The sequence below is a fragment of the Copadichromis virginalis genome, linkage group LG7 (assembly GCF_057382275.1).
Source record: "Copadichromis virginalis isolate Kocher_CV1m ecotype Utaka linkage group LG7, C_Virginalis_male_GT1.1, whole genome shotgun sequence".
NCBI lineage: Eukaryota > Metazoa > Chordata > Actinopteri > Cichliformes > Cichlidae > Copadichromis > Copadichromis virginalis.
In genome coordinates this window covers 39,177,609-39,204,113 of record NC_140624.1, presented here as the reverse complement: position 1 = coordinate 39,204,113, position 26,505 = coordinate 39,177,609, and the positions used below count along the sequence as shown (strand labels likewise).

Sequence of the window (26,505 nt, the reverse complement as noted above, 5' to 3'; positions counted from 1 at the left end):
AATAAGACATCGCGAACGCTTCCTGGCCATCCCATGTAGATGTTAGTGAAACTGTTGGGAAGACAGCGTTGGAGAAACGTGAACGTTTTATTTGTACTGTATAATCTGCAGATTCTGACAGAAATCTGCAACTATCCTTTGAAGCACCGCTCCTCTCTAAAACAGCAATAAGGATAATTATTAGGCCATATGTAAATAACAAAATAACTTTATAACTTAAAGCAAAATTTGGAAACGTAAAGTCCAAAACAAGTCTTTATATTAAGGGCCATCAGTCAAACAATACTGTTTGCTCTGGGTCTAAACAGAGCGCGTTGTTTGTGACGTCTTCTTTTGCGCATGCGGGCTGCTTTGAGGGTTCGCACTAAAGTGTTTGCTGTCACATTTTATTTGTAGTGGGAACAAGCAGACAAAAAAAATCTGATTTGATCAAAAAATCAGAATTGAGCATTAAGACCTGCAGTGTAAATGCAGCCTTAGACTTAACGGGCATTTTGCTGCAAAGTCAAGGAAAATGGATTGATTTGAACACAAGCGATACAAACACAAATAAAAAGGAATTTTCACTCACATATCTTGCGATACTATGTGCAGCAGTATGTGCATCAAAACATGATCTGAGGTCAGATCTCTTGAGATATTTCAGACTTTGCTACTCACTATAGATCTTCACTACAAGTTCCTCTGTGTAGGCACTCTGAATTTTTCAAAGACTGGCAACAGCTTGTGAAAGTTTTACCACTGGGCTGTTTGTACAGCTCATGTTTAATAAACACAGAAACCCAGAGTAGCAACTGTGCAGACAATAACTGTAGCAAGATTTCAATAATGGCTGCATCAAGTTCAAGTGGACCCTCTAAACCGCAGGTAAGTAATCATTTTCCTTCGTCTTTCTTTGCTATTTCACTCAACTGGACATATGTGTAGTTTTTATTAGCTAAATCTGGTGAAGTTGTGGTAAAATGCCAACATTAGCCTATTCGTTGTAGCAAGCTAGCTGGCAGCTAAAATTTGCTAAATTCAGTGATGCCCCTGTCTCTTTTAGGAGTTAGAGGCCCGTGTTATAACGGCGGCACAAGATATAATCAACAGGTTAGCTCAAATTCTTCAGCAACCTAATACCACATGTCTACCAAATGCTGAGCACTCTCACGAGCACTCAGGTGGACAAGCCCAGACCCCAAAAGATACAGTGCAGGCGGAGATGGCAAGGTTAGAAATTGTATTGAACCATTATACTTTTAATCATTTGGATTAGTAAAAAAATAAAATAAAATCCCTGCATGTTGAAAATTATTTCTGCTTCTCACATATAGGTCATTTCCAGGATTTTTTAAAAGAAAAAGGGGGGGGGGGGGGGGAATCGCTTTTCCCCACTCCAAAGTAGCACGCTGAGGCCTAAATCCAGCAAGCCATTCAGTGTATATATATATATATCTAGTGAATAAAGGCTGCACCAACACTCCTTCTGCTACTGAGGAGCTGCAGCTGAGCCAAGCAGGGCTGGGAAAGAGATCCCTCATCTTGACTGATGATATGAGCCATACAATGGTAATGTAGTTAAACTTATATAAGAGAAATGCATTTACATAAAAAAAACATGTTCTATATCAAATCATAATGATAGACATTCAAATGATAGTTGGTTTGGGTCATATATTAGCACTGATAAAAATATTTCTTAATTGTGTAGTTTTACCAATTGTGTCCCCTTATGTACTGTTTTAGATTAATGAAATGATCACTGAAGAATATCCCAAAATGGATGGCGTGCAAGGATGATTGTTGCACAAGTCATCAGGTGCATAATTTTCCTCTTTGAAATTATTCTTTTTAGATGCTAGTGAAAGTTGAAAATTGTACAATGTTTTTTCTATCAATCTGTGTATTTAGGTGGTCAAGGTAGGAGGAAACTTGTAGCAATTCCTCCTGATGTAAATGGCTACACAGGAAGACTGATCCGCAATGTTTCCAGTGCAGGAAAGACCCTCTTGTATGTTGTTCCGCTGCAGCAGGACCTTGATCTTACTCCTCTTCCATCAGATGCAGCTGGATTTCAAACCATGCCAAAGGCTTCTTGCCAGGTGTGCAAGGAAAGTATGCCTCTGCATATCCTAGCACTCCATGTCAACAATTGTGTGAAGTCTCAGTCAACAGAAGAGGAAGATGAGGTGAATTTATGTTATATTGTGGAATATTGCCTTATCAACAGTCTATAAATATTTGGGATATTTGTGCACGTAATTATAGAAGGTTTTTTTGTGTTCTATTCTGTTTTTGTTAATGTACAATACATTGTAGTAATTACAATTGTACTTCATAGACTAATGTCCAGCTTCTGTCTGTCATGAATTCACGAAGTTTTTGTAGAGAGCCTCTTGACATGAAGCAGGTGATAATGTTCAATCCACATATTTACAAATCATTGTTTCTTTTATGTTTTAACAATATTTTTTTTCTCTAGGACATGAAAGAATGCCCAATTTGTCTTTGCTGCTTTCCAGTGAATGAGATTGCCCAGCATGCAAGCCTGTGTGGTGAAAGGTTCGTTCAAATTTATACATATTAAACACATTTTCCTATGTTTACATCGGATTCCTTTTTAAAATTTTTAAGCCATTACAGTTTTGAGCTCAGTATGTAGTTACAGTAAATACTTACTTGGTCCACATTTTAATGCTTACAGTATAATTGAAACACACAATGTAATCACCGTACCTATTAAGCTCAGGACGCAATTTAAATGCCAGTAAAATCAGTTAAAAGACATCATAAGTTACATCACATATATTTTTGCTATTGTTCATAATTTTTAGACCTGAGGACACTTCCACTCACATGACAGACGTTTATGCCAGTACTGACTCTGAGTGCAGTGTGCCAAGCAACAGAACAGATCCTTTGACTGATTTAGTCAGGTATGATTTATATTCTTTGCCCTTTCAGATTATCTGGTTTTGTTTATAATACATTTGCTTTCATTTTAAGAAACGATAATCATTTTATATATTTTTTTCTCAGTGAAGCAGATGTGCTACAGTGGCTTTCAAGTCAGGTGGATACCAGCAAAGACTTTAGGATTTGCATCACTCGCAATGATCTTGTTCAAAGAGGCTTCATTCAGTGGCAACGACAGAAGAAGGCTTCCCCTGTCAACAAACGCCACGTGATTTTTATTGGAGAAGCAGGAATTGATACTGGTGCATTAAGCAAAGAATTTTTGACTGATATAGCTATGTACATTGTACTTACAGTTCAGATATTGAATATGGCCAAATCAAATTAAGATACAGTATACCCTTTAAATTATTTTGTCTTTCTGTATCTCTATGTAGAAATGATGCATGGTATTGAGACTCGACTGAAGGCAGTGGCAAGAAGGGAAAGAGCCCTGTCATGATGTCACGAGCCCAGCGGCAGCAGCAAAGCTAGGCTAACACTAACTAGCTAGCAAGATTATAAACCTGGTGCTAAACTAAGAGAAGCCACAAAATCAGTTTGAATAAGAGTAAACATTTACTCACCAAGTCAGTGTATCAGGTAAAGATCCACAGCAATGACAATAATCTAATATTTAATATTTTTAATTAAACACAATATTACATTTTGAAATGTAATATTGTGTTTAATTAAAAATATTAAATAGGCTGAACTCAATTTTTTATCAATTTGTTATTAGAACTCGATTTAAATAAGTTACCAGTACTTTTGATGATCTCATGATGATCTCATGATGTCATCATCAGTGATTTAGAAAATAGTTTCTACAGGTTTGTCTGTTTTTATACATTTCCGAGGATTATGTAGCATATGAAGCATGTTAAATATTTCTTTGTATCTTGCAGAAGTGCAGGAGAAGTGTTTTCAGTGAGCCTTGCCCAGGGAGGTCCACCACCCTGCTTCCTGAGAAGCTGGTGTTATCAGTTTCTTGCAACAGGAAACTTCGATGTTCTTCAGCTGACCAAAGATGATGTGGATGACACTGAATATAGGTCTCTAATCGAAAAGGTGAGCTGTGTTTGTACAGACTAGTGAAAAAATGCTGATTGTTTGTGTGTGTATACAGTGTTGGGGAGTAACGTAAGATATGTACCGGCGTTGCGTATTTAAAATACAAAATATGAGTAACTGTATTCCGTTACAGTTACCATTTAAAAAGGTGGTATTTAGAATACAGTTACTTTGTTGAAATATATGAATTACACAGCGGCAGCGTTACGGTTGCTATGGTTACAGGGTGACGCGTGCTCTCTCTGCGACTGTGTTTCCTGGGTGAGAGAGCGCCTTTTTGTTGTTGTTGTTGTGCTAAGCTAATAGGCAGAGTGTTACAGTCATAGCCCTGAAGAATGTAGCCTCATGGGCAGTGTAGTCTGTGCTTCAGGGAGAATGGACTACCATACTCGTTATGTGTCTGTGAGAGTGAGGAGGGAGAAAAAAGGAGAGTGGAAAAGTACGAGTTATCATCAAGCAGAAATGGGAGCTGGAAGCATGTAAATATAATAATAACCACTGCAGCCAAAAAGAGAGCCTAACAAGCCCAGTTGTAAGTAAGCCATTAAGACACGACTGTACACTGTGTTCGTGTTTTCCTCCGAAACAATAAGTTCTTTTGCAGCAGCCTTTCAACGCCTCTCTCTGTCTCTCACTAGCAAATTTGACCCAGACAACAAAGTAAAGCTAGTTTTTGGCTACGAGCCCGACACGAACCCGACATATTAGCCAGAGGTCCCTTTACTATGGTTCGGAGCCGCAGACCTTCAGTAATAGTAATAGTACATTCGTGTAGTTGTAAAAATGATAATATATTAACTAATCCAAAGTATTCAGAATACGTTACTCTCATTGAGTAACGTAACGTAAAACGTTAAAATTGTTGATGACACAAAATCATCAGACATGAGATGCTTAACTGAATGTGGCTACTTTAAACATTAAGTTATAAAAGGTAAAAACAGTATTTGATGCAATTAAAAAAGATACATTCATCAAATAATCTGAAAATACATCCTAAGATTGATTGATTTGCTATTCTATCATTACAATACAAATAATGTGGTCAAATCCTATGAGAAAGGCTAACTGAGTGGGTTCTGTTGTGTTACTGAATGAACTATGATGTAGTTCAGCACTCTCTCATAAAGGTCTCTTCCGTTGTCAAAGGAGGGACTAAGAGGATGAATGGCTGCCCTCAGTCCTGCCATCTCCTCAGGCCCCAAAGGACACTGTATTGGTGGAAGAACTACACCACCACTCTCTGGTCTCGAATAGTCAAGGTCCAAAGAGAAATGTTCTTGAATGTCCTGAAAATTCACTTGCTTTTGTTATGAACAGTATAACTATAGTTTGCAGCAATTACAAAGTTATGTTAAAGTCTTTAAAAACAAAGACAGGTGCACATGTTAAATATATGCATGTCATGAATTTCAAGGTACAAAAACATAAGCGTTATAAAACATCTGTAATAGCACATTTTATAGTCGTACCTCAGTGTTTTCTGGTGCAGCCACAGGATTTTGACCCATATATTTAAAAATAAATAAATAAATACATATTGAATTTGTGATGATTGATTTGGGTTTACAAGATATATATATATTAGGGGTGCAACGATACACAAAATTCACGGTTCGGTTCGATACTTTGGTGTCACGGTTTGATATTTTTTCGATACAAAAAAAATGCTCATGCCTTTTTAATTTGTCATTTATTAAAATTATAAATATATATTTTAACTCAAAAGTACAGTTTTTAAATTTAACCCTAACCCTTGTGCGTGTTTTTTATTTTGACAGCAAATGCGCACCTGCGGACCACTTATGTGCAGCCCTGGTTATTTAGCTCGTCATATTACAGCCACAGAAATTCTTTTGTCCTTGAAACCATAAAGCTGCACTTTCTTTTTGCCTTATAGTCTGATTTGTCATAACTTCTCCGTTTTGTGGTAAGCTTTTCTTTGGCTGTCACTTCTTCACCCTGACCTGTCTTATTTGGCTCAGCAGAACTGAAATGCTTTTACACACGCACTCACATAAGCTCAGCGATTCTCTGCGCGATCAACCTCTCACATGTTTAAGCTTGCTGCGGGAGATTTCACTTGTCATGTTTGCATAGTAAGCTTTTTTTTTTTTTTTTTTTTTTTTTGGCCTGTCCCGTTTGGCTCTTTTGCCATCAGAATTGTTGTCTAAAGGCAAAGAAAGATGCCCAACGGATTTACTTTACCAAACTGACCATCCCAGCCTTGCCGTAATGGTCCATTTGATTCACCTTTTATTGTTTATTTTATTTTCACTTACTGAATACGGGACAGACTTGACTGGGGGAAAGAAGGGGAGAAAGAAAGAGGGAAAGAGAAACAGCTGAGAAGAGGGACGGGGGAGAAGGGCAAAAGACAAAAACCAACAGAACGGGCAGAGAAAAAATCAATCACCTGGATCACCTGCTGAGAAAGAAAAAAGAAAGCAAGCAGAAGAGAACAAGAGTAATAGAATAAACAACATCACAATGATATATGGGAATATGACAGTAAATACTAAATATTAAACATTATTGTGCAGCACATAAGATCAACAGAACACAGTGTGCTTTGAGGTAGGAGCCAAAAAGGGTGTAGTTTGTGGGTGTGATCACCCGTGTGTACACCTGTGAATGGACGCGCTTGTTTTTTGTTTTTTTAAAAGGTTCCTTCATGTAATAATCTGCTAGAGGGTGTGGGGGGGCCACAGCCCCGTCCTCCAGGGCGTGAAGCAGGTGTGGAGGAGATCAAAACTCCAGACATCCAGAGGCCCCCAGAACACAAGAGACCAAGGAAGACCAACAGAGGGGCAGCTGCGCCACTGTCCCGGAAAGAGCTGAGGAGAGTCCCAGATGAGGGCTCACTCAGCAGCCGCGGAGCAGAAGCCAGGGGGAGTTGCAGTGACGCGCCCGTGAGCTCCGCCGGCAGCCAGCTGCGCCTGAGTGACCGAGCCCCAGGCCGAGAGGCCGGGGGCACCCCACCTTCGAAGTGGCCCGAGCGAGCCCCAGGCTCCAGGCCCCGATAAGCGGCCGCCAAGGAGTGAGCCGTTGTGTACCTGGACGCCCATCCCCGGACACAAAGAACCACCAACGCACCGATGTCTGAGGGGGTCCGCCACTGGCAGGGGAAGTGGTGGTAGGGGGAGATAGGCCTCCAAACCTTGGAGGGCCTGAGATGTCCCCAGAGAGGTGGCGCCTGACACCCAACCTGACATATAGACACAGACATACAGGCACACACAGATACAAACATCCATTCCCACCCTCATGCTTTACATAGTAAGCTAACGATTAATAAGACGATGTCAGAGGAATTGGTGCACAAATTATCATCACTCACCAATCAGTACTGTCGCTCTCTATACACAGTTCACGCGATTGCAAAGTGAAAGCAAAAAAACAAGCGCAAATTCAAACGCGATTTCAATGTCACATATTGACAGTGGCTCACTGATGCCAATGACATAATTACCCAGCTACATTTCTGAAAGAATGCAAAAGCATTGACATATATTTCTCCTTCCTACAATAGCCCGACGGGCAGGGAAGAGATTGATTTTGGTAGCCCGACTGAAAAAAATCGCTAGCCCCGGGACGTCGGGCTAGCGATATTGCGAGCCCTGTATCTGATTGAGGAATCACTCATCTTTGGAAAAGAGAGTTTATTACAGAGAAATGTCTCTTTCCAAAATAAAAGCTATACTATCCGCTTCTTCTGGGCAATATTCTCAGCAGCATAAGGAGAAACATGTGCTAACAGCTGTCTAAATGACTCGGCTAAAGTTAGTAGCATGCTTGTTGTTTTTGTCTTTGCACTAGGATGATGTCGGCGTAAATGTGCAGTCATATTCGTTGTGTTCCCACTAGTGCTTTCAGGTTAATCTCGTTGAAATGACCTTAACGCCACAACACGGCAAATCTCCGTTAACGAGCTACCGCCGATCGCCCCGTGCATGGGGCTAGACGGCCAACACGTTAACGAGCTAACTGCGCTAACACACTAGCTCCCACCCATGTAATTGAGCATTGCATGGCACATCCAACATACTGTTTTACTTTAGTCCATGACTCACTTACCTTCAGGGTCATACGTCACATGAAAACCAAAATAATTCCAAACGCCAGATCTGAATGAGGGTGGGGGAGGTCCATGTTGCAAGGAGAGCTTAACTTCTGTCTTGCTAGCTTGCCCTGCGCTCTTCCTTCTGACGATGCTGTCTGTGTTGAGCGCTCAGTGGATCTGCGCTCGACAGTGCAGCCTAGGCGGAGTAGTCGAACGCAGATTCACTGAGCGCTCAACACAGACAGCATCGTCAGAAGAAAAGTTGATAAAATAAATTACAAATGTTGTATTGTTCGATACATATGCGTACCGAACCGAAAGCAGTGTATCGAACGGTTCAATATCGATACGAATATCGTTGCACCCCTAATATATATATATATATATATATATATATATATGCTAAGTCCTATATATAACTTACCTTTGATTGTGAACACTTTTTCCTGAAATGTAGCTTGCTCTGCCACAACCACGAACAGTAAACTGTTAGGAGGTGGTGGGTAGGTGTATTGTTGTTGTTTGGGTTTTGTTTTCCTTTTCGTTATAGGTAGGCGAGGCGGGGCTTGATGGCATTCCGACACACCTGCGACGCATCGGACGTCATCAGTGAGCGCTTTTAGGGAGCAGAGTCACGGACGTCTGGTGTCGGAGTATTTTCGCTGTCACAAGTGGTAACGAGGTAGCACAGGCTGAATCTGTTGATTCTACGCTGTGGAGCTGTATGTTTTAGGGATCCACGTTTTGACTGCTTCTCTTTTGTCTTAGCCTGTTCCATTGCCTGCCTGCCTACCTAGGATTTTGTGTTGGCTATTGTGGATCCGTGACGGAGTGCTACGTTCCATCAGGCTGCGGTCACTGCAGCAGCTGTGGTTTGTGTGTCAAGTAAGCTCTCCAACTCTCTCCGTCCACTTATGTTTAACGCTCGGCTATCAACGGTACGCCGTAAACTCTGTTTTGTTCCTTGTTGTCAGGTAGCTCCGGTGCGTCACCTGCCTACCTGCATACCTCGGCTCCGTCTCATCTCCTCGGTGTTAATCTCCTGGCACATTTTTATCTATCACTGTATATAGCCCCTTCCCTTGTAAATATTCCCTACTCGTGTATATAAACTTGCATCACAAACTATTTGGTGTCCGTGTGTGTTTCTGCCACATAATCCATCCGTGTCAGTTTACCTAACATAAACATGCAATGAGCAATGCAAACATTTTCGACACCCTGGTCTCCTCTAACTCTGCATGACGAAATAGAATACAAACAAGTTTTCAGAAGGTTGACTAATAATATAGCATGTATCAAGGTTGTACATTACCTTAAAGGAAAGCCAAACTGTTCAACAGAGCTCACAAAGAAGCCTAATGCAGTTGATGCCTTGTTATTATTTCCAGCACCAAGGTAAATTATCTGGAAAATAATTTATGAATAAATGATTTTGTTTTGAAGAAACAAACACAATATCTAACAAACTAAGAACACCTGACAGTTATATACTTTGTTAAAGTAAAATAAAGACAACTCAACACTAATGAACGTAAATTTCTTGTCAAAGGAGTGGAAGAAGAATACGCCACTTTCTCTCTATGGGGTAGTTAATTAATTTTGAGAAAAAAAATTGTGATTGCAATGGAATATTGTTTACCTTTCGCGAATAGCGATCAATCCCAGCAAATATAACTATGCCAAAAAAACAAAAACAAAAGCAAAATATGAAACACACGTCCAAGTATAACATTTGTCCACAAATCATAATTTATCAACTTGTTTGTTTCTTTGCTTACTAAACAGGATTTTTTTTTTTACTTTGTAGAAATAGAAATTTACCTGGATCCTCTAACTGTTAACGTAAAATGCCTTATGCTCAAATCAGAAATGAAAATAGTTACAGTGTATCCAGAGTACTGAACATACAAACACGTACTGTATACAAACCTGATGAGTTTGTGGTTTGTATCTACATGGGCCAATGAGAGGGGACCTTTTACAGAGTACACTCTTCTTGCAACACAGCCGACAGATGCCATCCTTTCTAGGATTCCTGCAGCATCTACCCTATGCATCGATACAGACACTTGCTCCCATTTGACACGGTATCCCATGGCCTGCAGTTCCCCCATCATCATTCGATAGCCGATGTGTGGCAGTCTCATTTTAACTGATCTAACAAGGCTGTCCAGCTCATCATCTGTGACACCCAGAAGCCGATCTATACTGGGAATGGAAATTTTCATTTTGATGAGGCTTTGCAAACATTCTTCTGATATGCTAAGTTTACATTGTCCTCTCGCTGTGTATACAACATCAACAAGAGAAGAATGTGGGTGTCTCTCTCCGTCTTGAAAATTTATCAGTCTCAAAAGATTGGATAAGGCATTAAGAATATCTTGTGGTACTGCTAAATTTACCAAATGACCGTATAAGTCTCAATTCATGACTGATGACATAATGCAAATAGTCCATATCTACAGGTCTGCGTTGTAGAGCTCCATGAAGCTTTGTTAGCAATCTTTCATAGAACTGCTTCCTTATTAATGTACCTGGAACAGAAATTGATACATTTGCTAAATGTGCACTAATGACATATTAATCTATGCATATGTACATGAACACAACAGGAAGATAAACAAATTAAATCATTTACATAAACAAGTACGTCCATTTCATAAGACTTTTAATGAATTTTAGTTTGAAATACATTTATGATTTAAAAATACTTAAAAATGCAAAATATGTGAAAACTTTTTGTCCAGATTGGAGCAGAATATTCATATTTAAAATTAATTTAGTTACAAATGGCTTGGCAAAGCACCCTTTTTCCACTGACAGACAGGCAACTATTTTGTTTTAACCCTTTAAAACCGGACAGAGCGGGCACGCTCCGTTTTGCGCAAACACTTTTAAATCCCGGTAGCACTGCAACCAGGTGAGCTAGCGCAATAATTTTTTTTGCATATGAAACCTGAGGAGTTGTACTTACATCTTATGCCATCAGCTTGTCCTAGGTCACGGTTTCCTTCCACATATAGCTTTGCAAAAACTGCATAAAAAGCACTTGCAGCAACAAAAACATAATATCCCAGAAACACGCTTTGCCGATCCGATCAGCTGTTCGTAACACTTCCTACGTTGGATTAGACGTCAGCACGAACTATTGCATGTCCGCCTTGACCTGCCCGAAACCGGAAGTGATGTCATTTTCGCGGAAATGTAGTTTTTTACCATCCGGGCCTCATGAGCCTATACTGGTGTTTTTAAAAGTTAAGTTTGACTTTATGACTTTCTGTGTCATTTCTGGGATGCTTAGGACTCATATTGCACTGCTGGAAATAGTTTATTTTGATGCATATGCTGCTTTTTTGCAAATTTGCATTATAATACTTATTTTCGTTTTTCCTGCAGTGTATAAAAATTGGTGTATTTCAAAAATAAAACTATGAAGGCACTCAAAATAAATTCCCTGTGGTGGGAAACTATTTTGTGCAACTTTTTTGTATTTACAGTTTTGAGGGATAAGCCTCTTAACCCTTTACAGCCGATCGGAGCGGGCACGCTCTGTTTTGCGTAACTATTTTAAAATCCCAGTAGCACTGCAACCACGTAAGCTAGCGCAATAATTTTTTTTGCATATGAAACTGGAGAAGTTGTACTTACATCTTATGCCATTAGCTTACCCTAGGTCACGGTTTCCTTCCACATAAAGCTTTGCAAAAACTGCATAAAAAGCGCTTGATGGAACAAAAACATAATATTCCAGAAACACGCTTTACCGATTCGATCAGCTGTTCATAACACTTCCTACGTTGGAACAGACGTCAGCGCGAACTTTTGCATTTCCGCCATTACCTGCCCGGAACCGGAAGTGACGTCATTTTCGCGGAAATGTAGTCTTTTTTTACTATCAGGGCCTCAGGGCCTATACTCGTCTTTTTAAAAGTTATCTTTGACTTTATGACTTTCTGTGTCGTTTCTGGGATGCTTAGGACTCATATTGCACTGCTGGAAATAGTTTATTTTGATGCATATGCTGCTTTTTTGCAAATTTGCAGTATAATATTTATTTTCGTTTTTCCTGCAGTATATAAAAATTGGTGTATTTCAAAAATAAAACTATGAAGACACTCAAAATAAATTTCCTGTGGTGGGAAACTATTTTGTGCAACTTTTTTGTATTTACAGTTTTGAGGGATAAGCCTCTTAAATTTCTCTAACTACAAATATATGTTAAAAAAGCAAAAACGATTTTCAATTTTTTTGTAGTTTATTGCACTTTTTTGCAATTTATGTAATTACTATGCACTTAATGAATACATATTATTAAAATCTGGGCTATAATGGTTGTATTGATGTATAGCAACTTGAAATGCTCCCAAAAATGGCTCCACAGCAGGTAAAAATATAATATAAGCTCTGGTGGACTTGGTTCTATGGTAGGTCTTAAAGGGTTAAATTTCTCTAACTAGAAATATATGTTAAAAAAAACAAAAACAATTTTCAATTTTTTTGTAGTTTATTGCACTTTTTTGCAATTTATGTAAGTACTATGCACTTCATGCATACATATTATTACAATTTAGGCTGTAATGGTTATATTGATGTATAGCAACTTGAAATGCTCCCAAAAATGGCACTACAACATGTAAAAATGTAATATAAGCTCTGGCGGACTTGGTTCTATGGTAGGTCTTAAAGGGTTAAAGAGTACGGCATACAAAGATGTATAAAAAAAAACAGGTGACCTGCAAGACATTACTTCCAACCCTACACTTGTCTCACTGTTATGTGCCTGGAATCTGCCATTGCTTAATATGTTATCATCACCACTGGCCATCAGGAGTAAGGCTCTGGCATCCTTGTAGATACTTTTGCAGTTTGAACCTCAAAAACCTCCATTTCAAAGTTAAAGTGTTTGTTTATTCACAAAAGAGACAGGGGCATCACTGAATTTAGCAAATTTTAGCTGCCAGCTAGCTTGCTACAACGAATAGGCTAATGTTGGCATTTTACCACAACTTCACCAGATTTAGCTAATAAAAACTACACCTATGTCCAGTCGAGTGAAATAGCAAAGAAAGACGATGGAAAATGATTACTTACCTGCAGTTTAGAGGGTCCACTTGAACTTGATGCAGCCATTATTGAAAGAGGCAAAAAGAGAAAAATGGCAGCTTGGTCAGCACGAGCAAGGACTCTATAATGTATGCAAATTCATGCGCGTCGGAATCCCCGCCCCCTCAAGCGCGCCTCCGGACGCCAAAACAGTGCCAGCAGATTGAAACTGAAAAATGGTTTGAAACCGTAAAATGGATTGAAACCGAAAACTGGATTGAAACCGTAAAATGGACTGAAACCGAAAACTGGATTGAAACCGAAACATGGATTGAAACTGAAAAAAAAAAAAAAAAAAGTAAGCGAAAACAAAATAATTACAGTTTCAATTAATTGTTTTTCACTGTCGTATTTTTTTCGGTTTCAATATTTTTTTTGGTTTCGTTTCAAGGTGGCTGATTCCATAGCATGCGGAGTGAAGCGGAAAAAAGTGCAAGAGAAAGGTTTAAAAAAAAAAGACAAAAAAAAACCACGGCTCGCAATAAGGAGCTGGCTCGCGTCGTTCACGTCAAAGATCCGGCCCTAAGAGCCATTTCGTTTGCGACCGACACGTCACTATAAGACATCGAGGTAAGGAAGATTCTACTGCCACAATCCTCTTTCCTCAAACAGATCCATACAAAATAAATTCTGATTCCATACATGCGAGCCTTGTGCTTCACGCTGGGATGAGGGGGGAGGGGCGGTAGTTACATTAGGGACATCAGGAAAGGTATAGTAATCATTCACAACTATATTCAGTTGCAGATGATAAAGGATTCAGAAAGTTTATTCATGCAGGCCCATAGGACAGAGAATATGCATCTTTTTTTTCATATTTTAATTTATATTTAATTGTGTTGTGGTTTGCAGTGTTTTGTGTTGTTTCACTTTATATTTGTAAAAGGGAAAAGCTGAAAATTTAAATAGTTAAAAGTTGAAATGTGAATAGTTGGTTTTTGTATTATATGATTTATTTATTACATTTTATGTGGAGTGAATAAATAAAAGTATATTTACGGTGGCCCCTAGAGACAAAGCACGTACAAACTTCAAAACACGTAAAAACTCAGAAGCACATAAAAACTCAAAACACATACAAAACACAACAGAAGTGCTCCAGGGTGCTGGGCGCAGTGTTGAGCTTTTGTTACACAGGGTTTAATATGATACTATAACGTATTGGCCATTCTTCCAGAAATGCATTTGTGAGGTCAGACATTGTTAGATGAAAAGGCCTGGCTCACAGTCTCCACTCTAACTGACCCCAATAATGTACTTTTAGGTTGAGGTCAGGACTCTATGTAGGCCAGTCAAGTTCTTTCACACCAAACTCACCAATCCATTTTGTTATGGACTTTCTGCACTGGTGAGCCAAACTGTTCCCACAAATTTGGGAGCATGAAATTGTACATAATATCTTGGTATGGTGAAGCATTAAGAGTTCCTTTCACTGAAACTAAGGGCTTAGTCCAGCTCCTCAAGATCAGGCAATACCATAATTCCCTTTCAAACAAACTTTACACTTTGAACATTGCAATCAGACAAGTACCGTTCTACTGGCAACCACCAAACACAGACTCATCTATCTGATTGCCAGATAGAGAAGCATGACTTGTCACTGCAGAGAGCATGTCTGAACTGGTCTAGAGTCCAGTGGTGGTGTGCTTTACACCACTGCTTTGCCTTGCACTTGTAAGGTTGAATACAGGTGTTCAGTCATGGAAACCCATTCCATGAAGCTCTCTATGTACTGTTCTTGAGATAATTTGAAGGTCACATGAAGTATGTGGGCATGTTTGAGGTATGTAGAGATTGACTCTGCAGAAAGTTGGTGACTCCTATCTACTATTCTTCACTCAGTGATTTTACGTGGCTTACCACTTTGTGGGTGAGTTGCTGTTGTCCCTAATCACTTCCTCTTTGTTATACGATCACTAACAGGTACAATATTTAGAGAATGTTTATATTTCATGACTGGACTTGTTGACAGGTGGTATACTATCACGTTGGAATTCAATGAACTTCTGAGGGCAATCCATTATTTCACAAATGTTTGTAGAATCAGTCTGCATGCCTAGGTTTTGATTTTATGTGACCATGAAAATGACTGGAACACCTGAATGCAATGATTTGGATGGGTGAGTCTGTGTGCTGAGAGTTAGTGGAGACAACATGGTTGCATTCTAAAATGTCTGTGTGCGTGTGACAAGCATGTGTTTCCTTATCTGCAGGTGTGTTTATCTGGCCATTAATCATTGTAGCACCAAAGCACAGGAGATATGGATGGCTACCTTCTTTAGCCAGTCCTTGCTCCGATAACATTTTAATGTAGTAATCAGTGCAATCCATTTTTTCCAGTCCATGTGACTTACATGACTGACAACACTCATTGTATTTAGACATTCCAAGCAATCCAGTTAGAAGGATCATATACATAAATACTCAGTCTCTGGTAAATTTTACCTAACTTGTTACCAGTAGTGCTCAAGGTCAAGGAGAGTGCACACACAGCTGAATCCCATTCTCTAGTTTATTTTTTATTTTAATATAGTGTGAAAGCAACAGTTATCAGTGAAAGTATACTCTCTTTGGCCAAAGTTTAGAACACAGCAAAAACAAGCAACGATTATAAGAGCAGTTACGTATTTGCGCAAAAGTCCACTAAACACACAGAACCGAGCCACAAACCCTCCCAACCCAGACTCTGGATAGTCACATTTTGGGGGATTTGATGAATTTGGACAGATTTCTAGAAATGAGAGCTGCTCCATCCAAAGTGGGATGGATGCCATCTCTCCTAACAAGACCAAGTTTCCTCCAGAAACTTTCCCAATTATCTATAAAGCCCACATTGTTTTTTTGGACACGACTCGGACAGCCAGTAATTTAAAGAGAACATGCGGCTCAAAATGTCACTAATGGTCCAATTGGGAAGGAGACCAGAGAAAACGACAGAGTCCAACTGTCAGGATTTGAAGGCGCCCTGACCGGTCGACCTGCCAGTGTGTATATTTGTGTGCGTGTGTATGTGTGTCTCTCCTATCGCCCTGTCTTCCCTTCCGGCTCCGCTGTCATGTGTTAGGAGGTAACTTAGCAACAGGCTATCTCCGACCCGGAAGTGCTGTCACCCGGAGCTACCGCACCTGCAATCAATCCACCAGCTGCTGCCAATCAACTACCATCTTCGGCAGGGCTACTTAATGGTGTGGCTGAGCGACAGACAGCGCTGGAGTATTGCACTAAGCCTGGTAGTGTTTTCGAACCGCTAGCGTTATTGAAGTATTGTCTGATCTACGTACTCATCTTGTTGTGTGTGTGTTCACCCAGGGATTGACGGAGGATTCACAGACACAAAGGAAGCACTTGGAGGAGAGACGGGCATTCACTACCACGCACGGGCTTACACAGAAGGAAGGACGCACTATCACCATTGTTGCACATTTGAACTGTTGTCACCTTGCTGCACTGTAAATAAACGCACTGTCTTCATTTCTGAGCTCCGCGGCTGAGTCCACTCATTAACAACCATGACAGAATACTCCAGCCAGCCATGGACTCAGCGGACTCAAACCCAGTTCAGCGAGAGCTCTCTGTTCAGGGCAAAGTTTTGGACCACCATGAGAGCATGATGAAACACATTATGACGGAACAAACGGCGATGCGACAGGTGCTTGCAAACATTCAAGGTATGTTACTCACTGCTCCTGGCACCTCAGCTAAGAATCCACAACCCACTCCGTCAGTAAGTGTGGCTGCAGCTTGCCCACTACCTCCTTCACCTCCACCACCTCCACCTAGGCGAGAACATACATTACCGGTTCCGGAGATGTTTGATGGAGATATAACAAAGAGTCGAGGCTTTCTGATGCAGTGTTCATTAATTTTCAGACAACAGACACAGGCTTACGGCTCAGATTGCGCGGAGATAACGCTTATGGTGGAATTAATGACTGGCCGAGTGCTGCAATGGGCACAAGCCGTTTTAAATGTTCAACCGAATATCTCCTACCAAGATTTTCTGACCAAGTTCCGATGTGTTTGATAAAGGAACAGATGCAGATGGCGCAGCTAATGGCGCAGCTAATCGTTTGTTTACCCTGAAGCAGGGATGTAAGAGTGTCGCGGATTTCTTCATTGACTTTTGGATCCTGGCTGAGGAGACGGGCTGGGTAGAAAACGCACTCCGGGGAGCCTTCCTGAACTGCCTAAACGAAGAAATCAAGCATAAGTTAGCTACAAAAGAGCTACCTAAGTCTCTTAGCGCTTTAATTAATATGTGCATTCAACTAGATAATCATATGAAAGAGTTTGGGAGACAGGCAGGAGAAGGACGACGACCGGCAGGTGGTGCCAATATGCCTACCAGATTGCTTCCTTCTCAATGGAGAGAGGAAGAAGAAGACCCAGCGGAGGATGAGGAACAGCCGATGCAGCTGGGCCGGGCTCGGTTCGGTGCTTCCCATCGGAGGAGAAGACAGAGTGCTTCGTGTGTGGAAGAAGGGGACACTGGGCCGATAGCGAAGCGAGTAAAAGAATCCGCCCGCCAGTAGCTGTGGGAATACTGGCGGGTACTACAGCTAACTCTGTTCCCCATCTCAGTTGTCCGGCCAAGCTGATTTTTCATTCCCTAACTCACCCGTGTAGCGCGCTAATTGACTCTGGAGCTGAGCAGAGTTTGTTGGATGAATCGCTAGCTCATAAATTAGCCAAGAGCACCTGGCTGCAGCCACTGTGGAGCTCCACACTAACCGGATACACGTGACCTCCACACTAACCGGAAACACGTGACCTCCACAGTAACCGGAAACACGTAACTTCAGTTAAATCGAAAACTAAATTGTTTTTTTGTTACTATTGATGCTGCTGAGAAATAAAAATGGTTTTAAGTGGGGGTTTTTAACACTCTGGGTTTGTTCAAAAAAATTCACCATCCCCTAAATTGTTCGTGGCCAAAAGTGTACAGTGGTCCCTCGCGGCGCGGCGCACCTTCCGCGACACTTGCTGTTTCGCTGATTTTTTTTTTTTTTTTACAGTACATTGTGTTGTGCGTTCTGATTGCTGTAGACCATTGTCAATCAATCTAGTCCAGTGTCTCCTGTACAGGAGTGGTCCCTAATAGGCCCACGGACCGGTACCGGTCCGTGAGTCCTTTGGTACCGTTCCGCGACAGTTGATCCTCCGGTGTGAAATGTATGGTTGTAGTTGTGTGTCTTATTTTGAAAGAACTATTTACGCGTTACCATAGCGACCAGAGAGCATTAAGAAGCAGAGAGGAGGATGTCACTGTCATTGTTGTTGGCGCACAGCTCAAGTCACGTTTATTATTATATTTACAAAATACCACAGTTTCTTTTTTTTATTCTTTTGTTGTATTTATCCGCGACACCTTAAAGGTCATTCCCTGAAAATATTGTCTGACATTAAAGTGGTCTGTGGTGCAAAAAAGGTTGGGGACTCCTGCTGTACAGTACAGAATGCGTTTAGCTTGTCGAATTTACATAAATCTTCGATCGCTAGCAGTGTAATTCTGAAGTGCTGTACTGTATGTTTGTAAGCTTTCTCCCAAACAAACACAACAATGCCGACGAAACGTTTTGCACCCTCAAATGCACCTTTTGGTTTCATTCCATAATACTGGACTTACGTTTTCTACGAAGGTTTGAACTCGAGTGTTTAAACAAAAGAGAAAAGTGTGAAAATGTTCATGCCTGTCTGAGAAAAGTGTATAAAGCATGTAGTGAGGGGTTTTACAGTCTTAGCATCTATAATAATTGTAAAAAAAATTAAGTTGGCTACTTCATGGATTTCACCTACCGCGGGTTATTTTTAGAACGTAACACCAGCGATAAACGAGCGACTGCTGTATTATTAATAGTAGTGGGACATCTAATTGATTAACATCAACATTGATTATTATGCACTATTATTTTTGTTCAAGGAGAGCAAAAAATATAAAACTCTCTCTCAGCTTGTTTGTTGCCAAAAATGGCCACTTTTTGTGTATGTTCACAAAATGCTATAAAATGTATATTTCTTAGAATCAGAATCAGAATGATTTCTGATTCTGATTCTAATGTTTTCATGAAACTTCCTTTTTTTTCCCCATCTGAGCATCGGGGAAAAGGGTGTCTTGCAATTGTTGAGGTCACTAGTGTGTGCCTCATTTCTTCCAGGATCACTCTCTTTATATGTTTTAGTGGACTCCTAGTACTGCGAAGTGGTTTCATGGTACAAAGCGATTGTATTTCAAGATCTGGGAGACTGTAGAAATGAGCAGTGATGCCCTTCCTACCATCTTTCCAGAAAAATAAGTGATCTGGAAGCTGTTAGGCTTACTTACAGCAGCAGCACTAAACTCCAGGACACATTTACTAACGGTGTTTGTTGCTGTATGTGCTGCAGCTTTGAATTTTTTAATAATATATATTTTGTTAATATTTTGGCTATGATGTCTTGTTATGAAATGTACAAGAGTAAAAGTGTTTTTAGCATGTGCTTCAAAGCTAAGTTTGACTGGGAAACTCAAAGCTCAATAGTCTGTATCAACAGAAATTCACTGCAGCCTATGTAATATTTCATGCATCATAATTTATTCTACTCTATCTTGCAAATACATATTTGTGTGGCAATGTCATGCACAACACACACAACTATTAGATCCTTAAGATCAAACCCGTGTCATTCTTTTGGTCCACTGCAGTGCAGTAGTCAAAAAAAAGAATAAGTGAAGTGTCCACAAATGGCCAGGATAGAGCCCAGAGTGTTAATGTTTAAAATGTATAAAAATATTATTGATTACAATTCTTTACTGTTAATATCAACAATAAGCTTTTTATTTTGAAATTACAAGTTAAAAAAAAATGCTGTTACATTTACATTTAATGCTGTTACACTGTAATCCTTTATTATAAGTATGGACATAGAATCAAGTGAACAACATTTTGAAATAAGTTTAATTGGAATTTTGTACTATGCAAAAAACAAAACAAAAAACAACAACAACAACATATTAAACAAACAAACAAACAGCCAGTGCCTTCATTTGTCCATTACATGTCAAACATAGCACTGACCCTTAGTCCCTGCTCATCAGCACATGCTTTCAAAAAGAGCTCCATGTCCTCTGCAAACTGAAAAACAAAGAGGAACAAGTCCCTTGCTCCAGTGTCTTCTTCCTCTGACATGTCTCTTAAGACCCTCTGCTGGTCCCCTTGATTTAAGGACAGATATTTTGGCATTGTTACGTGTGCCTTATTTTGGACAACCCACTGCACAGCAGGACGCAGATCTTCAACAACTGCTGGCTCCTGTGTCAGGCAAATGGGGATAAAAACATAGTTATTTCTCTGTTGCAGAACAGTTTTTTAACAGTTATTCAAATGTCACTAAACATGTAATTACACTACTGTTTAAAGTGAATACTGACCTGACTGACTTCCTGGAACTTGCGCTTTTTCAGTCTGAAAATGGGCACGTGTTGTCCTTCAAGCACAGCTTTGGCTTCCTCTCTCCAGTGTGCAAATAGCTTGCCAGAGCTTAACAGAAAATGTTGATATTGTTAAGGTGTGTAAACTTTGACACAACATAGAACAGAAGTCAAAATATAAATACCTCCTGAGATCAAAGTTCTCCATCAACAGCAAGCACCACCATTTACGCAAGTAGGGCATGTCTGACTGTAAAATATTAATATGAAACATATTTAACAACTTTCAAAAGATTCAAGACTCCATTGCTGTGAAAGTAAATAGAATACTTACTATAGTATAGTCAAATGAAGCATCCAGTGCCACGTACAGAGCAGACTATTTGGAAGAAAAAATAAAAATGTCATTTTTTTAGAAGCTTAAATTAGCTTCTGTATGAATCTCAAGAAGAGAAGAGAAAAATTACCATCAGCATGAAGATCCCACAGTCAACTCCATAGTCTTGGCTTGGAAAACCCTGTATTACATTGAAAATAAAGGCTCGTTAATAAAATCCCTTAAAAGAAGACTAGTGTAATTCATATTATTCACCATACACTTAAACTAGCACATACCTTCAAGTCAAAGCTCTTTTTTTCTGACCACTGCCCGGGAATGATCTTCACTGCAAGATTCCTTTTTTTTTTAAAGACAGTTACATTCACAAGTTAACAGATGTCATCATGATGGGTGTGAAATGTTTATTGCTAATAGCACCAACTGTAACTACAGGCCTTAGGAACACGACCTCAACAAAACAGCATAACAAAATGAAAAAGTACAGTCACATGCTCACAGTTGGTCAAAATAAAGCATTTACAGCTTTAAGTTAAGGTTGGCATATTTTATAAACTAATTTTTATGATCATAATGTGAAGATGAGCCTATCCCAGCTGTCATAGGGCGACAGACTGGACAGGTCGCCAGTCTGTCGCAGGGCCAACACACCGGGACAGATAACCATTCGCACTCACATTCATTCACACAGTTACACCTAGTAGGAATTTGGATTATCCAATTAACCTATCCCCACAAGCTGCATGTCTTTGGACGGTGGGAGGAAGCCGGAGTACCCAGAGGGAACCCACGCAAACACGGGGAGAACATGCAAACTCCACACAGAAACTTGCTGATATAGTTTATAGAAAAACCATGTGAGTGTACTGTATGTGTGAACACTCAAGATCAGCAGAACATGATCTGGGATGCACTTAACCTGGAACACTGAACAGGTTCCTGAAAACTCCGGAACAAACCAAAAATGCTTATAAAAATGTGACCTCAAAAGTGAAACATATTGTTGGCCACCAAATCCTGCCTTGGTGTATAATGGGTCAAGAAAGAGGATTTCTCTTTTAGGTGGCTTCAGTACCTAAAAGACAGTTAGCCATGACTTCAAACCTGCAAACAATGTCATTGCAAGCGATCACAATCAAAGACTTTTGAAACTGCGTCATAAAAGCTTGAATACATCTCAGACACATAGCAAAATTCTAATAGTTTGTATGTGTCAAAAAACAAGACTTACACACAACTGGAAATGACTAGGTGTCCAGAGAGGGAGAACTATGATGTGCATCCTCTGAGCATCAGTCTGAAACAGAATTGTATTTTTAAGTATCCTGTATATGAACTCTCACCAAAGTTATAAAAAAAATCATTTTGATTACTTGCTTGTTTCTTTAAAGGACGGTACACTTACAGGAAAGGACTGCAATGGATCACAGCCATAGGGTGCAAGCCAAGTCCGGGTGACATACAGATTTTCTATGTAAATGCTTATCCCCTAGAATGTAAAAAAAAAAAACATTTAAAACAACAACTCTTTAAATTAAAGCTTGACAATCATCATATACAACATACAGTACCTTTGACTGAACAATTTTGGTGATAAGCTCAAAACAGCCATTTCCAATCTAAAACAGAAAAAATCATGAAAAAAAATGAATGTACACTTTATTATTTCATATTCATAGGAAAAAAAATACTTACAGTCAATTCCATTTGTTTGTTTAAACCCAGTGTCCAAAAATCTGCCCGTGTGAGGCATCCAGAAGACGTTTCAACAATCAGCTCATCTTTGGGTCTGCTGATGTCCAGAACATAGTTGAGCTAAAAAAAACAGATGGTGTCATAGACTGTGGATGACAAAATCAGATAAGCACTAAAAGTTGCACTTTGCGACATCTGAAAACTTTAACATACAAGCTGTTGTTGGCCAGGGTGTGGTACAAAACACCATGATGAACGGCTGGCCAAAATGTTCTCAGGCTTTGTCAGAGCTTCGCACGGTGGTCCACACAGGTCAGGAAAAGTTGCATCTGTTGACCTTCTATTGGCTTTCTTGTTGTCAACTCTTTCCTGAGGTTCTATAGGGATTTTAACAGGTTTCAGACAAAACACTACATAGAATGCATATTAAATGCATACAAATGCAAGAAAAATAAGCACTATTTATAGAAGGAAATTCATTTGAAACAGCATGTAACAAATTCATTTATGAGCCATCAACTACAACAAGATAATGAATGCAAGATTATTATTTCACCTATATATGACAATCACTATTCAAATTAAGAAATTTTACCAGTGTCACCAGACATTGAAGGTGCTGGGTTCAACACCGTTTCTGTGATTTCTCTGGGTTTATTGCACACCTGTGGGGCTAGGTACACAAAGAAAAGAATATACACACACAGATAGGAACAAATCTAACATGTAAACAATGGTAGCGTTCTGGTCATGAGACAATGCATGTACTTACCTACAACAGCTTGACCCAGTGCCGACAATGAGATATTGATCTGTGTGTTTCTCTGCCATGGAGCACGATGAAAAAACATTAAAATAAGAAGGAATGTTGTTGTAACGCAAAAAAAGTGGCAACATGATCATTGTAAGAAAACTAGACGATTCCTAGAATTATGAAATCACTAACGGCAAATTTATTTAAGAAAGACTCTGTCCCAACCTTTGCGATCAACTTGCAAGACTTCCACGGTATCCATGTGTGTTTACGGCTACTGTGGAGGTCACGTGTTTCCGGTTACTGTGGAGGTCACGTGTTTCCGGTTAGTGTGGAGGTCACGTGTATCCGGTTACTGTGGAGCTCCACAGTGGCTGCAGCCAGACCCTTCTCAAATTAGCCGTACCCGTTGTTCCTCTCCCCGAACCTCTCCAGGTTTCGGCTCTTGACGGCAGCCCACTGATTACGGTCACTCACTGCACTCGAACCATCACACTCACCCTCTCTGGCAATCACTCGGAGCAGCTCAGTTTATTTCTTTTTAAATCTCCTGATGCTCCCCTTGTGTTGGGCTATCCCTGGCTGCCACAACGTAATCCGCAGATCGACTGGGCCAAGGGCCGTATTTCAGGGTGGAGCAGTCAGTGTCACGCTTTGTGCTTACGCTCCGCTACTCTGGGTGTGACGGTCTCAGGCCTGTTGCACCTCCTCATTTGTCTGGTGTTCCGCCTGAGTATCATGACCTGGCCCAGGTTTTTAGCAAAGACAAAGCCTCCTCGCTTCCGACCCATCGCCCGTATGACTGTGGCTTTGATTTGATTCCCGGCGCTCCCTTGCCCACCAGTCGGCTTTATAACATCTCCAAGCCCGAGCGGGAGTCGATGGAACATTAATGACTCCTTGCCAGCCAGCATCATTCGACCCTCCACTTCACCTTTGGGCGCGGGTTTTTCTTTGTGGCAAAGAAAGACAAGACGCTCCAGCCGTTTATTGATTTCCGGGGTTTGAATAAAATCACGATTAAGAACAAATACCCCTTGCCCTTGCTGGCGTCCACCTTTGAGCTCCTCCAGGGCGCCACAATTTTTTCCAAATTGGACCTCGGCAATGCTTACCACCTGGTGCGAATTCGTGAAGGGGATGTATGGAAGACAGCGTTCAATACTGACCTTGGGCATTTCGAATAACTGGTGATGCCTTTTGGGCTCACCAATGCCCCTGCTGTTTTCCAGGCTATGATTAATGATGTGCTGGGTGATCTCATTAACCACTGTGTCTTTGTCTACCTAGACGACATCCTTGTGTTTTCCCGGAGCCCGGCGGAATATGTGGAGCATGTGAGGCTCGTACTGCAGCGCCTATTGGAGAATCGCCTGTTTGTGAAGGCTGAAAAATGTGAGTTCCATGTTCCGACTGTGTCTTTCCTGGGCTTTATATTGCAACACGGGCGGCTGCGTCCACTCTATAACAACCGTGACACCAACATTGTTTTGGCAACACACTATTACACACCTATTCAATATTGATTTTAGTGACCTCCGGTTGACGTGACCTCCGGTTTTTCAAGGGTGCAAAGCTGAGTCTCCAATTCAGTGATCTGGCCTCCAGAGCCGCAAATAGGCTACATTTACTACAAGTATCATTACTGCTAAAGGAGGCTGAGAGGTAACTAAAGATCTGTGTCATGGTCCTGGGTCGTGCGACCCAGTGCTTTGTGTTTAGTCTATTTTGATGTTATTGTTTGTTTAGGTTCATTAAGTTATTCCAGCTCATTTGTAATTATATCACCCTTGTATTAAGCCTCCCTTGCCCTTCATGTGTTTATGTCTGTGTGTCTTGTGTTGTCAAGTTCATGCTGTCGCTTCCCCTGTACTCCGTCTCCCTGGTTCGTGCGTCTACCTGTTACGAGTCATGTCTGCATGGTTATGTTTAGTTCATGTCATGTCTAATCTCCATGTTTCCTGTTTTACTTTGAAAGTCTGTATTCAATGTCAGTGTATTTAGTTTCACCTCTCCTGTCCTGTCGTTAGGTTCATGTGTTTCAGCTGTGCTCCCATGTGTGGCCACTTCCCCTGATCATCCCTCATGTGTATTTAGTCTCTGTGTTTCATGTAGTCTGTGTCGCGTCGTCTGTGTTCTCACCTCCATGTTTTCACGGTCAGTCTTTTCAGTGATCATCTTAGTCTCTGAGTTTTCTTAGTTTGTCACAGTATTAGTTTTCCCAGTTTAGCTATAGTCTAGTCACGCTATCCCTACTTTGTTTGTACACCTTGTCTCCAGCCATAATAAAGGCTCGCTTTCTGTTAAGTTCACTGCCGTCTACTCACTTGTGTACGCACCTGGGTCCATTACACACACCACCGCACGGCCTGTCTCTGCAGACCGTGACAATCTGACACAAAGAGAAAAAATGTGCAGCAGGGACAGATAAAGAGGTCATGCTGCTAGCGAGTCGGCTAGCTAATATAAGCTAGCGAAACCAGTGAGTGAGTACTGAGACTATAAATTAGCGAGTGAATACACAGAGATTGTGCTTCGGATGAAGCATGTGAAGATTACCCCCAGTGAAATTACAAGTTATCTAAAAGTTTTTAATTAAATTCCTATGCAGATAAGCTACACAAAAACACTGTGTTGTAACAGGGACAGGAAGTGATACTCTACCACAGAGAGAATGAACACCAAGTGACAGCGCTGATGATTTTGTGCAGAGGATCCATGCATCCTCTAATCTAATTAGTGTGCTTAACAACTCCACTTCTACTTTTCACAGTTTTTTTCTTCGCACTGAGTTCATCTTGTACACTATCTGTCCATTGGAAAGCACTGCATCTTGATACAAGTGTGCCTTACAACAAAAGAAAGTGTAAACATAGGAGGGCTTCTCTAGTAGCACTGCTAAGAAATTTCCTAATATATCTGCCCCCATGCACTACACATTTTCACATTTTGTTGTGCATGGGTAATCATTTCCTCTTGTTATCTGTGTGGAGGGCACATTATTTGGTCTACTCTCAGTCAACCTTATGTGACTACAAATTTATCAGTTTGCAAAGTCTTGATGAAAAAAACAAATCTTTAAACTTAACTTCCCTCTTGTTGTCTCACCTTCACCCACTCCTTTGCACTCT

At 40.5% G+C, this 26,505-nt stretch overlaps 1 protein-coding gene, 1 long non-coding RNA gene and 2 pseudogenes across 2 annotated transcripts; 2 read left to right on the top strand and 2 right to left on the bottom strand.

Moving 5' to 3' along the window:
• Nucleotides 1-1,437: 1,437 nt before the first annotated feature.
• On the top strand, nt 1,438-5,016 carry LOC146705595 (uncharacterized; annotated as a pseudogene).
• A 59-nt stretch (nt 5,017-5,075) lies between these two features.
• On the bottom strand, nt 5,076-15,511 carry LOC146705594 (uncharacterized; annotated as a pseudogene).
• A 308-nt stretch (nt 15,512-15,819) lies between these two features.
• On the top strand, nt 15,820-17,355 carry LOC146705593 (uncharacterized). Its single transcript, XR_014921713.1, has 3 exons — nt 15,820-16,410; nt 16,490-16,848; nt 17,269-17,355. It is a non-coding gene; the product is annotated as an uncharacterized LOC146705593 (long non-coding RNA).
• Nucleotides 17,356-20,176: 2,821 nt separating this feature from the next.
• LOC146705592 (uncharacterized) lies at nt 20,177-23,450 on the bottom strand. The gene is made up of 13 exons (XM_085463327.1): nt 23,216-23,450; nt 22,834-22,997; nt 22,621-22,740; nt 22,497-22,544; nt 22,331-22,414; nt 22,157-22,222; nt 21,909-22,000; nt 21,204-21,264; nt 21,056-21,106; nt 20,923-20,967; nt 20,774-20,838; nt 20,589-20,697; nt 20,177-20,469 (listed from the first exon to the last, which is right to left on the bottom strand). The coding sequence occupies exons 1-13, from the start codon at nt 23,229-23,231 to the stop codon at nt 20,212-20,214; spliced, it is 1,179 nt and encodes a 392-aa protein (XP_085319453.1). The 5' UTR covers nt 23,232-23,450; the 3' UTR covers nt 20,177-20,211.
• Nucleotides 23,451-26,505: the final 3,055 nt, after the last annotated feature.